Here is a 13,952-nt window from a genome sequence, read left to right as displayed (position 1 = left end):
CTTTCCCAAAATAAACTTTACTTTACCCACATGGTATTCTGTATGGGTGCAACATGTGGAGAAGTCAATTGGACAATTAAATGGACAGGGGAAAAAAAGTCCACTGATGCTTTTTTAAACTTTTCATTTGACAGTTTTCGAATAACAATATAATGATTTGAATAAACAATTACAGAGTGAATCATAAACTGAGAACGCAATGGAGAATGGAGAATAAAAAATCAAGAAAAACTTATGAGGGAATACTAAAATCTAATCAGAAAAGATGTTCGAGGTTCAATGGACCTACGACTTAGTCTAAATATAAATTAGGATTTGAAATTAGGAATTAAATAAAGTAGCTTTTTTCTACTGTGCACATTTGTCAGGGGAAAGAGAAGATGGTAGTTACGTACAAATAGTGTCATGTTGTGTATATACTTCTGTACAGGAACAAAAAACCAGGTCCATGAAATCTGAAGCCTTTCTTCTCTAAATTGCCCAAGCCGATTGTGAAATGCTGTATATATGGGAAAGGCTTTCTTCCTGCCTCATTTTATCAGCTTGCACGCCGAAGCATGAGATATGAACATCTCCTGATCTAAAGTCCACCGAAATCAATGTGTTTTCTCTGACTTCAATGCACTTTAGATCAACCATGATTTGAACAGCCTTAAACCACTTCTTTGCTTGCTGAAGTAGTAATAAAGAAGTGATAGCAACTGGTATCTCTGGAAAGCATTTGTAATAATTATGCTCTTGAATTAAGCTGGAGGAGCAAAGAAAAAAAAAAAATCAAAGTTCTACATTAACCTTAGGGGGTTGCTCTACCCCTAAAAATAATTTAAAGTCGTGTAAGACCATATCCTGGACTTTTTTCACCAAAAGACTCAAGTTAAAAGTTTACTGGGTTTCCAAACACCTTTGCAATCTATCTGTCGTTCTATAGACACGTGTAACCCTAAAAGCTCAGGAACTTAAAGTTTATCATGGTTTCACAGAACATCAGAGCAGCCATCTAGAATACATAACAGGATCCAGCCTCGCAACATTCCACATTTTCTATTAACCGTCTTTTTACAGCATTCAGGGAAAAGCAAAGGTGAGGGCTATATCTGTAGCTGAATTTCAATCCTTTATGTGTGAGGAGAATTAAGACTGAAAGACTGTGTATTATTAATATAAAGTTTAAACATTGAATGCCAATAGCAAAAAAAACCCCAAACAGTAGAGCAATGCATTTATCATTCAATTTATGTGCCTTTAGCCAGAAGGTGCAAGCCTGGGACAAAATGAGGGGAAAAAAAAAAAAAAAGAAAAAAGGAAAAAAGGTGTTTCTTGGGCTGCACTGTTTCAAAGAGAATGTCTCATGTAAGCACCATTCAGTATTTGTAAAATGTTCTGAGATGGCGCATTCTTGACATTCTCGTATCTTGATGTTTTCTTATCTGCTTCACATGGCACACACTGCAACTAAAAGACAGTGAGCCTCACCTGTTTTTCTAATGGTACTAGTATGTAGAGATATGCAGCATATCTGTTTCTCTTTGTATAAAAAAAAGCAATGAAATGCATTTCCCTGAGTTTGTAATGCACATAGAAACCAAAACAGCAGTCCCGTTTCATTTGAATTATCATTTCAGACACCAAGCAAACACTGCTCTGCAGTTTCTAAAATTAACATTCTTGTATCTCATCAAGCACCATTGCGTTGTAGTTTCTAGTCAAAGATTCCATTACATCTGTTACCACCAAAAAATCAAATAATAATTATAAATTTGTAAAATAAACAGTTCATTAGCATAAAGTGATTTTTAAAGGGGATGAATAATTTTTTTTTTCCCAACAAATAACAAATGTTCTGATTAAACCATATTTCAATACTATGCTAAATTCCAATTGGGCACATTTTCCTTTCTGAAACTACCTTTGATAAGAAATGCATTACAAACTCATCAGTTTAGCTTCCTGTTAACAAAGAGACAGCAGCCGTCTGGATTATTCTAGATCCGCAGTGAAACTGCCACACTATGTATGCTCAAACTAAAGCTGTGCAAGTTTGACAAGGGGCAGATGAATCCAGGAGTTATTGTGCAGGGGTTTAAGTCTATGCGGCAGCTGACGGTTGAAATAATCATCTATACATTGCTCTGAGCTAGCTGGGGAAAGGTTGAAGCTGTATATTTTCAACATATCTAGCCTAATGGTTAATCTGTTGTCTTGTACAGGGGGTGCTGGGTGGAATCACAGCAATAGCTGACAGCTTGGAGGAATTGCTGTGGGTATTTTCAGTTGCCTGATTCACAAAGTGGTAGGTAGCAAAGTCTAAACAGGCTTGTCATTGAAAGAGGGAAGTCATGCTCACTGTCACTCCCATCAGAACAACTCTGGTAGCCAAAAGCTCAATCAACGTATTGATTATTTGCATTTAGTAATACAGAGCTGCAGCTTGTCTTCACCCACCACATGAAAGCTGAGCTTTATGGAAGACGTGCCGGATTGCAGAACAGTGATTGTTCCTTTGGAGGTCAGCTGGGAAGATGCTTAGGAGAAAGAGAACAGTTAAGTTGGGGGGAGAAATAAAATATTTTTTCAAACCAAGATAGTTTAACTGTTAAAAACACTCACTATACTTCTAGTGCTGGATCTGGCATATCTGCACAGTGACATGGTATTACTCACTACAGAGATTAAGGGGGTGCAGTATGAATTAGACTGAAACAAAAATGAAGTATCTGCAAGTGACAGCTCTGGCTGATGGCTGACTATGAAGGAAAACACTGTGCTAGTGTCTGGCGAAAAACAGTGCTGAAAGCCTAGCAGCTGATAGAGATGGGGGAGGAAAGGAGCAGTGGGTATCGGTGGTGGTTGTTTAGAATGTCTGGTTTTGGTCAGGATATTTTTTCTCCTTTAAAACACATTTTCATCTTCCCTTCCAGGCAAATCATGCTGAAGCCAGTTTCAGCTATTTTGTTGAAAGCACTGTACTGGTATTCTGCCCTGTTACATGTAAATTAAAGCTCAGCCCAGTTTTAAGTTATGGCAAGTGTATGCTCACAAAGAATAAATAGAGAATGCCATAGGCATTAGATTAACTACATTGGTTGTTTTAAAAATGTTCAGGGAGCTGCAGATTGCATTTCAAATTATCTTCATTATAATAAATAAAATGTATAGAAATAGAAACAGGCATGATTCCCTAATGGAGTCTGTAGGCAAGTGTATATTCATTGAGCTTGAAAGGGAGTTCTTGGGGGCAGGGGGGGGAAGGAATAGGAATGTATGCCGTTTCAAAATACCTTTACATAAATCGCATTAATATCTCACAGTTTATAGACATTATTTTTTATCTGTCTAATGTTGACAGGTTTCTTGGGCAACTTCTGTACAGCATTTACCAAAAGCAGGTAGTGTTCACCCAGGGTGCAATTAGGAAATACTACAGAAAACATGGAATTTCTTACTCTTACTCTACTCTTATCCACTTCCTTATTGTTTGCCATTCGCAAAAAGCTATTCAAAATTTACTCTCAAAATGACCAGTAAGTATCTCTATTCGTAGTTAACAATAACAATGCCTTATGGATACATGACAAGTGTTCTGAATAGTTCTAATGAACTTTGGCAGAATAAACAATGCAGGCAGCATTGAAAATAAAGACACGTGTCATATTAGATAAAGAGAAACTAATCTAGCTATGACTAGAAAATAGTTATCTTGTAGTAGACTTATAGTAGACTCGCTGGTGCTAAACTCATCACATTCTTGGAAGAGAACCCTTGTGGAGGTTGTGGTTTAACATTGCACAGTGGTACAACAAATTACCTCAATCCAGACAGTTGGTTGCCAAACCTAGTGAGGCTGTGGCAGTATGTAAGGATGTATTTAGTTCCATATAATTAACAGCAATCTTTGTTTCCCAAATATGTTTTCTGTGGAAATCAGCCCACATAGTGCTGGAAGCACCCAATCAGATTTTTAAGAAATTATTAATAAAAAGAAACTGCTTTTGCTGAACAAAAGGATCTTACAAAAAACGTAAGTGTTTTAGGTTCTGCACATTATAGTGTGTACCTCCAGAAGTGATGGTGTTGGCCTATATTTCTCACCTAGCTGTACAATACTGCTGAATCTGAAAGCAGTCATATCTTGTGTTCAAAATTACACCTCTGTGCTTGCACATGTAGTTCCATGTGTATCCTGACATGCTTGTGTGTGTGGAGCAGTGTGCATCTACAACTTGACAGGCTATTTAGACTAAAAAAAACCAGTTTTACTCCTCTAGGGTAAAAAAAAATAATTGTATTAGAGGAGTGGAAAAAGAGATAATGATCTCTACCAAAGATAGGTTATTCAGATATTATATTATAATCTTTGTTTTTCAAGATTGAATAAAAAGACACGAGCCATAAACTGTTGGAGTCAGAAAGAAACTTGTCCTATGAACAAGGTATTTCATAGTCATCCACTGTGGGGCTTCTTCCATTTTCATCTGAAGCAGCTGAGCTCTTGTCAGAGGCAAGAGGTTAGAGGTCATGGAATGAAACTGGTAGTTAGAACTTTTATATCTGGAATAATTTGACAAAAAAATGGCAACTTTCTTATCCCCATTGTTTAATGTTTCGCTTTTCAGTGGTAGTACCATATCCACGCTGTTGGAAATAAGGGGAAGTAGGATATGTTTTAAGCAGCTCAGTGTGTCTTCATGCTGAACAAGATCATGTGATGCTATTAAATATGATGCCAAGCTCAAGCTATTAAGCCATACCGAAAGCCAAGGTATTTTAGTTCTGGCTCATGCTGTGCCACTGCAAGCACAAAATCTTGGAAAAGCTTGCTTATGTCTGCACAGAATATGCAATAAGACATACACTGTTATAGAAGTTTAGTGCTTAATAGTCAGGTCTGGTATCTGAAACCACCATTTATTGAACTCCAGAAGAGACTGTAAAAAGATTATGATGTTTCTTAAACAACTTGATTGGAGGGTGGATAAGCATTGTTAATAGATTTTGGTCTTCTTCCATTGTATGTGAAGATACTTTGATGCAGGCATGTAGATTTATAAAGATTATTTCCAATATTACTCTCTGTAGTTTAAAAATAGAACCGAATTGATGCATTTCAGAGTGTTCAAATACATGCTTGACCAGTGACTTGTGTAGGGAGATAGGTCTCTGCAGATATATTTTATCATCTGAAAATTGTTTCACTGGAGGAATATCAAAAATAGAAGTACAAGATATGACAAAAACCCAGTAACTCCGAGGTAAAATTGATAATTTTCAAGTAGTGTATCCAATATGATACACAGCATTTTTTGTGGCAGTTTTGCTAATCAAAGATATATGCTATTCCCCAATGATTTAAAATCTATGTGAACTCTCATGAGAATGCATTATCATCATTATACTTTAAATGTGAGTTAAACTCTAGTTCTGTTCTCACTGATTTTTCTGTCCACCTTAGTCAGAGTAGTAGCAAGCCATCAATTCAGAGATTGTTGAATGGGAATGGACACTTTGTCACCAAATAGTTGAACCTTGTTAAAAAGTACATTCAAACGACTCTTGTAATTCACATATAATCATCTTTTTTGTGAGAGACAGATTTTGTACTTGAACACAAATGGCAAGCCTGTGGATGCTATTTACATATCTTTCCCATTACCAGATAGTGTTTCTAGCTGATGGTAAACTGGACAAAGATGCCAAAAAACATGCCAACCTCCTCAAACAATTTTGAGCTACTGTCTACTTGGAATTCTCCTTGGAAACTTTAAGGCAATTGAAACATATGGCAATAATGCTGCAAGATTATCAGTCCATAAACTACTCCCTACCTAACCTCCTCACCTCATAATGCATAACAGAATATAAGATCTTAGTGGCTCAATAAGACGCCTTCTTCTCTATAATATACTCATTCAGAATGAAACAAGCATCAGGAGAAGATCATTACTGCATAGTTTTACCTGAAAAACATTTTTATTATTGTCTTTTACAGAGGATCGCATTTGTTAGAGGTATTAATATGGGGGTTTTTGTTTAATTAGCTTTGATATGTTAGAAATGGAAGACTAAGAATCACAGTTTCAAGCTAAATCCATATTTAGGAAATTAAATTTATTAGCTTTCTTTTCAGGGGTGCTATGTGTGACCCCCTGAAATTTACAGTATTCAGCACTTCTGAGTACCCAACAACTTTTATGTAGGTTCCTAAACATCAGTTTAATTCCATAAATATGCTTGCACAATTTCGAAGTGTTGACCTTACTTTTTTCTATTATTCCTTATTTATTTTAATAGCAGCAGAGTGCTCTACCTCCCCTGTCATTCTCAGTAGAATCAAAGGAATAAACATCCTCCACAGCTAGTAAATCTCAAAGCCTTTATCAACATGTGGGAAATAAGCGTTGCCTCAGACACTCTTACCCTAGGATGGGATTATTGCTTAAAGATGATGATATTGTGGAATAATCCTTTTATAAGTATTCTTTTATAAAAAGCCATTTTTAGAAAAAAACTTAAGAAATCTGTAGGTAAAAACCTTTATTTCAGCTGTAGAAACTGATACTTTAAGCTTTAAAGTCTGTAATTCCACATAATATCAAAATTGATTCATGCCTGTGGTTTGAAATAATTTTTAATACAAAGACATTAATTTAAATTTTTTCTTATTATTTAGAAGTAAAGAATGCAGCTAGATCAAGTTACCCAAAATGTTCATATCAATTCAAGAATGCAACTACTAGTGCATTGGTTGGTGCCAAGTCCACTGAAGGAATCCCGGAACCTGTTCCACTTGTTAATAACCGTAAAGGGAGCCTCTTCCTACCCAACAACCCCTCGCTGCTGCACCTTAACTTATTGAGTTCTGTTGAACAAGGAAAATCTACGTACTGTAGATTGCAAAGGGCACTCAGCTTGCCTGTAAAATACCGCTGCCACTCCCAAAAGCCTGGGTTGAACCAAGATCTCCGTAGGTAGCTCCGTAGTTGGATGCATAAGGCAATACAGACTGGTTTGTGCATGGTTTTGCAGTCTGTTTTCAATGTGACTATGACATTACTAATGCTCTGTTAAGTGCTTACAGATGTGGGTTTCTCCAGATGCGGTGATTAATAAGTTAATCAAGATAGCTAGTCAACTAATGTTTCTGGGTGGTTTGTGCTTTACCTTTCATATGGTTTATTTGCCCTGAAGCATTTACATGCCAGGCAGAATGAGTTTACCAGGTATTCCAGTTCATGTGATGTTCAGTAACATAGATGTTATCTCAAATTCCAGCTCTTTTTGGGGTCTAAAAAACAGTGTCTGTAAACTGTTCTGCTAGTGACCTGGGAGAGGCAGTGAAGGAGACAGATTTGTTTAAAAAATAGTAACAAAATAACAAAGAAAAAAGTTATGAACTTGTCCACTGTTTCTGAAAGACATTCCCTTTATTTTGCTTAAAAAATGAAATGAGGATAAAAGTCAAGTAATATGTTGTTACAGATGTTCAGCTCCACATTAAGGCTGTTAAAATTACCAGCACATCTTAAATCAATTCATGGAACATTGTCTGGAGGTTATGTCATTGAAATAATGAATCCTCTTTACTCAAGAATAAGCAAACATGTTAAAACATCAGTGTAACTTTAAATTAAACTCCAGCATAAACCAGAGCATCTGAAGCCTCATTAGACTTGCCTGACATTTTTCTAGGACTGAGTCTTCCTGAACTGCAAAACTGTTAGATTCTCTGCCTATTAGACAAGTGAGCACTGGGTTGTTACATCAGTACATTAAGTGTTATACTTAGGGATGTGCAAACAAGCTCTTGAATTTTATTAGAACTCAGAGGCTGGATTGAGTTCTGATTCTATAAAATTCTGTGTCCAATTCTTGAACTTATTTGCAATTTTTATGAAAGCTGGTAAAGAAAGTCTGCGTAATATAATATGACTGTATTTTAATACAAATCTTGTAGCATAAAGACATCAAAAATACTAAAAATGGGGACACATTCTCATTAACAAAAGCACTAGGTCAAACATACAACATCAGAGTTGAGCTGTCATATATCACAGTCTATTATTCAAATATGCTTGTCTTTCATAAGAACAAGCAAATTTAAGACTCCCTTTTAAATTAATGCAGACACAGGAACCATGAAACTAAAATGGTATTTTATGGCTTTACTAAAAATTTTGCTAGATCTATTTCTTTAAATATGCAGGAAATTGATAAGAGTATCTGAAGGATAATAATTAAATATATTTTATATCCTACTTAATACTAAGAAGCCACTTGTGAGTTATCATTGCAACACTTTTGGGAACCAAGTCATAGGTAATGGTGTCCATTATATACCATTCACATATTTCAGCTTCGTGGATTCCCTTCCCCCATTCTTACGGAGCTGCGTTTCTAAACTGCAGATGCCCTGTAAACACTGCACACAGATTTCATTGAAAAACAAAATCTTGTTTGGATGTGATATGATTAAGATAGATCACCTTTCATTGCTGCAATGAGAATAAATGGCTTTCCTTGCTTTAGCAACAAATTGAGATCCCTCAGAAGGCTTTGCTAACAGGTATTAACTAGCAAGCCACATTAACCTTGGACTTTCCAGGCAATTGGTGACAGTAACACAGTTTGAATATGACGAGCACATATCAAAAGAGGGAGCTTGTTTATTGTAGATGCAGTACCAAAAATAACGGCAGACTGCTGGAAATCCAGTTCTAGAAATGGTTATTCTCGGTAATTACTAGTAAGACTTTGTTTTTTAATTGGATGGCAGGTAGCATCAGCTGGCAGCACTGGAGAACAGAAATGTTGGACCATATAGTACAAAAGATCCTTATTGTACTAACTCAGTATTTGAAAGGATCAGACAGGAGTCTTATTAGCTAGATGAAAACTTGGAAAAGTACTCTTTTTTAATAGTGTTTTCTATTGTTCAGAGAATTATTTCTGGCTATAATATGATCTACAGTTAACTTGTGTTAATGTAAGATTTTTACACGTGGTTCTGATGACTATATATCTTCCTTAAACTGTTAAAATAGTATAACAATACACTTTAGTTCTGGTGCAATACTGAATCTCTTGACAAACATTCTGTAACCCCATGGTAGCAGATTAAATTAAGTGAAATTTAGAATTTTTACTACCAAGAGAGCAAAACATATGAGTTATAGCTGGTTTCTGGAAGGAACATTTTGCATGGTTCTTGTTCCTTTGATCTTTTAAGTGGTGGATTCATCAGATTTGAACTGTATATTTATATCTTATAAAGAACAAGAGAGCACAGTGTATATCTTGAAAGAAACCTATTGTTTGTGTGGAATAGCATGCGAATAACTTTTTGATAGACAAGTTTAAAACAAGACTAGGCCATTTCCAAGAGAGTGATTTGCAGAGGGTGTTCTGAAATGCACAAATACTTGCACTTTGTTATAATCAGAAATAGAAATATTACTAACAAAATAATTCTGTGCATATTCACTTCATGTTACAAACAGCTAAATACTGAAGTGATCCAAACAAACTGTCACAGAAAGAAAATTTCAATTTGTGTATTTTTGAGAATTTTCTATGGGCTTATTTATCTCTCAGCCAAACCAAGAATGGTACTTGACTAATCATCAATAAGCTTTTCCATTATAGGACTCTGACTTGGAAAAAAAGAAAAGTCAAATGATAAGGAAATGGCTTTTTCTTTGGGGATGCTGCCCAAGAAGAAAAGAAAGTTAAGTTAGTGAAATAAATCATTATTAGACAGTCATTGCTCTGATCTAAGAATTACTTTTTACATCACTCTCTGGGGCATTTGTTTTGGGGTTAGCTTTTTTTTCCTTTTTTAGTATTTCTTTTGTTTTGATTTCCTTGATGTGTTAGGTGAGGCCAGGTCATTTAAAAAGACAGCACATCTGTCTTTTCAGGGCCCAGTCCTTCGGTCTTGACCAAGGCAAAATGAAGTTCTATAGCAGACTTGGGCAAACAGACAGACATGACGGGCTAGGATGCAGTCTGTAATAAAACAGTGTCAGAAGAAGGTTATAGCAGAAGGATATTGCTTAATTTCTTCCCAGATAAGTCTAGGGCACGTGACATGTATCCAGGTTTTGTTGTTCTTCCTACTTAGTTCGTTGCAAATAGAATTTTTTTTCCAGCCTCTGCTTGTGCACTGCTAATGTGTATTAAGCTCTTTTAATCTAGCTACTACTACTACTAATCTCTTTCCTTTTAGCTTTAAAGTAACAGCTTCCTAGGCATCAGTTATATTATCTTCTAGTTAATTTTTCAGTTAATAATAGGATGGAAAAAAAGTGTATTTTTCCTTCTTTATATTAGAATAATTCAGCATTAGTGTGAATTTGAGAAAGCAGGCATAAGATAATTCCCTTTGATAGCACATGTACACCTTTTGCGCAGATTATCAAGTGCAGTAACCATCTTGAAACAGCAATGATGATGGTTAATTCTTATAGATGAGTTATTTGGAAGCTGCACTTGTTTAAGCGATACATATTGTGACATAGGTTATCCAAGAGTAGTTTTTGATTGGCAAAACTGTAAGTGATTTTACATCTGGAAATTGATCTGTCATTGAAAATGCACCTCATCCTCATTAAAAGATTGCATAAGACATGCATCCTCTGTTATACAGGTATTGTCTCCCCACTTCCATTCAACCTCATTCTGTTCACTCCTGTTAAAATTCCCTTTTGTGAGAAGGGTAGAGTGATGAGGTCTGACTTGTGCTGGAGATCTGTGCACAATGGCAGGCTACGTTCACATTCCCGACTAACTGAATCATTGAACATCAAGGCATTGAATATTTTACATCTCTTCATGAAGACTCTGTTGTTTGGCATGTGAGGAGCAAGGACCAACTGGTGTCTAGTTCATTAGCAAAAGCAGGCTGGCAGCTGTTATGTTGGTATTACAAATAGTACTTTATCTTTCTGGGAATATAGCAGAGCACTAATTCTACTTTTCTGTAGCACAGATTAACTGAAAATAACGCTAAGAATAACCCGAATGTGGTTCCCCCCCTTTGTTTTTGAAGTATAAAACCAATTTGAACATCTGTGTTCAAACCCCTGGTATTCTTCCCTGCTTCTCCTTCAAACCAATCTCTTCGACTAACATGTATTTGATTTTTATTACTGTTGGGCCTATGTTAGCAATGAAGTATCAGTGCGTGAATGGACAGAGAGTGTGTGTTCTTTGCTACTTCACTTGTATTTCATCTTGCACTTAGAGCGGTACTTAATCTCATGAGTTCCTTATATTTCCAGTTGAAGATGAGCAGCCGTCGACACTATCACCCAAAAAAAAGCAACGAAACGGAGGCATGCGAAATTCACCCAACTCCTCACCCAAACTGATGAGGTAAGACTGTAAGAAACTCATATCTTCATCTCCTTTCTTCCTTCCTTTCTCTTCTCCTCCCCCCACATCAAAAATAAGGGGAGGGGGTGGAAAAAAAAGGTTGTTAGATGGTTTCTGAAAGGCTGAAGTATTTATTCTGTCAGCTTGTCAGCAGTTAATGATAGAGCTGAAAAAAATTCTGTCATGAAAAACAGTTTGAAAAGCTGTTTGAAAAATACATAGGCTTTAAAGTCTTAGCTGTCACCCTGTCCTGTCCGTGTGTAGTTCTTAAACAGCAGTGGCACTAATGATAGCACTAACCAATCAGGGGAACTCATGTGGTTAGTTTGCCTCAGGCAATTCTCTTTTTGTTGGATTCCCTCTGAGTAGTGTTTTCTGTACTTAAGGCCATATGTGAGATGTATCATCACAATCAAAAATGAACCTGAATATTACCTTCCTTTTATCCTGTCGATTGAAATCAAATTTCTGTTAATTGATTTAGACTGATAAAAAAGTCTAATAATCTATGTACTTGCCAAAGCAAAGTTCAAAACTAATGCAGTTTTACTCAGGCTAAAAGCACATTAATTATGAAATACAGGGATTTTTAAGAGGGTAGTATATACTCTAAAAGTGGGTGATGAAAACATCATCTTGTAAGTGATATTTTCCCCCTGTTGCTATGTGTGCATTATTTTACACCGGTATGCCTTTGTATAACTACGTAGTTTCCTGCCATAGGGCAAATTGCCTCTAAGACATTTGTTAAAACTAGAGCTGCAACAAGAAATTGAAATCTATTAAAATAATATGGCATTTGTATTCTGTCTCACTGTGCTTCACCTTTTACCTGCTCAAGTCAGTCAGAACAGAATCAGATAGCGGACGTGGAGTTTTCTACAAGGAGGCTGCTCCTGCTCTGGTTTTGCATATCTGAAGTAGCCAGGCTAGAACCTCAGTCCATAATTGTATCCAGAACTAAATACCATAGCAGAGATTTTCCACTGCATATATATATATACACACAGAAAAATGTAAACTTATTTACATGTATAAACAGACACATTCGTGCAGTTTGGGGTTTGGGTGTATGTATAACTGTAACTGCCCTGCAGTCACAGAGGTTAAGTGAAAAAAATTAATATGAATATATAGTTCCTTCCATATATAAAATCACTCATGACTTTTATTGTTGACAATGATTTTGTTCCTTTAACAATTCTGGTAATATTCCTCTTTGTATTTCAGTCAGTAGACTAGAATTTTCTTTGGCCAGTTACAGAAGCATCCATATTTGTTTATTGTTACTGCAATATAGGGCATATTCAAGGACGTAACTTCTACAAGTCGTCTTCATCTCTGTTTAGGCTACAAAACCAAAAGTGAGATTGATTCACAGAAGAAAATGCACCCAGCTGTGGCTTTTTTTTCCTATTGACCATCTATTTCTGTTAAATGTATCATTAAAAGTTCTCTGCCTTCCTGTTAGCTCAGCCTTGCCCATATGACACTGATTTACATGCTTGTTTACAGTTTATGGGAAAGAATAAAATGAACATACTGGCAAGCTTCTCATTTTTATGATACCAGTTGTCATACTAGCATCATTTTCAATTTACTTACCTTTGGACAGTCTTCTTATCTGGTGCTAATAGTTTTAGGAGATTCTGCCCCCCCACCAGCCCCCTCACCAAATCCTAATTTTGGGGAAGTAGAAATAAAAAGAAAGAGCTGGAGAGAGAGAGAAAGAGCTGAAACATTTGGAGCCGAGTACACTGTCCCTGTTTGCTATGTAAAGTATGCCTCATTTCTTTGATCTTGAGTAATAATAATTCTGGGGAGTTATACTGTTTTCATATGCTTCAAAGCTGTGTCAAAGTTTTGCTGCTTAAGGGTACTTCTTTATTCTATTGGCTCTTGGGTACTGAGATGACAGGTCCTCTGTACTAGGTGCAGGCTTTTTCAAGTCATAGCCTTCAGCAAAACATCAAATTACCAAATACAGGGTAACATACTTCTACACAAATGCCTTTCCTGTAGATATATTATACCATATATATTAAATACTTTAGTGTTACACGGTACATTTTATGTGCAATAGAAAGTGATGGTTTGAGGTAGCCTTAGGGGTACTTTTTTCCACAAGCAGAAAAAGCTAGTGTATACCGTATCAAGTATGGTTTTTACAGGACTTTCTGCCCGAAGGCCTTTGTAAATAAGTAATGATCAACAGATTGACTGTGGGTTTTTGAAAAGCATGCCTGTGTCAGTTTGCATGATGGGGGAAGATTTTCAAAGTGGAGCCTGCTTTCATTGCCTGCTGAAGAGGGACTGAGGGAGAGTAGTCATCCTGAGCCTGAGCTGTCTGCTCAGTAGCACATCAGAATTGCTAAATACAGGTCGAGCAGCGAGTGGAGAACTTGCCAGGCTTCCAAATCCAGACATTGTTTTCATCCTCTGCTCCCTTGCTGCTAAATTTATTCACCAGCCCTGTGTTAGCACCCTCAGCCTCTCCCCAGACCCAAGCATCTCTTTGTCTTACCCTTTATCTACACTGACTTAACTTTGGTTCAAGGTGCTAAATAAGAGAAAGTGGATTG

The 13,952-nt window shown here is 36.4% G+C and overlaps 1 protein-coding gene across 1 annotated transcript in view; it reads left to right on the top strand.

Moving 5' to 3' along the window:
• LOC104075605 (calcium-activated potassium channel subunit alpha-1-like) overlaps positions 1–13,952 on the top strand; it is a gene marked incomplete at its 3' end in the record, with an annotated part of 73,445 nt that overhangs the window by 43,724 nt on the left and 15,769 nt on the right. The window contains exon 4 of the mRNA XM_009576163.1: positions 11,277–11,370. Within this exon, the coding sequence (XP_009574458.1) occupies positions 11,277–11,370 (94 nt within the window). The remainder of the gene's footprint in view (positions 1–11,276; positions 11,371–13,952) is intronic.

This window comes from Fulmarus glacialis, unplaced genomic scaffold, assembly GCF_000690835.1.
Source record: "Fulmarus glacialis isolate BGI_N327 unplaced genomic scaffold, ASM69083v1 scaffold15504, whole genome shotgun sequence".
NCBI lineage: Eukaryota > Metazoa > Chordata > Aves > Procellariiformes > Procellariidae > Fulmarus > Fulmarus glacialis.
This window is presented reverse-complemented; position numbering and strand designations above follow the sequence as displayed.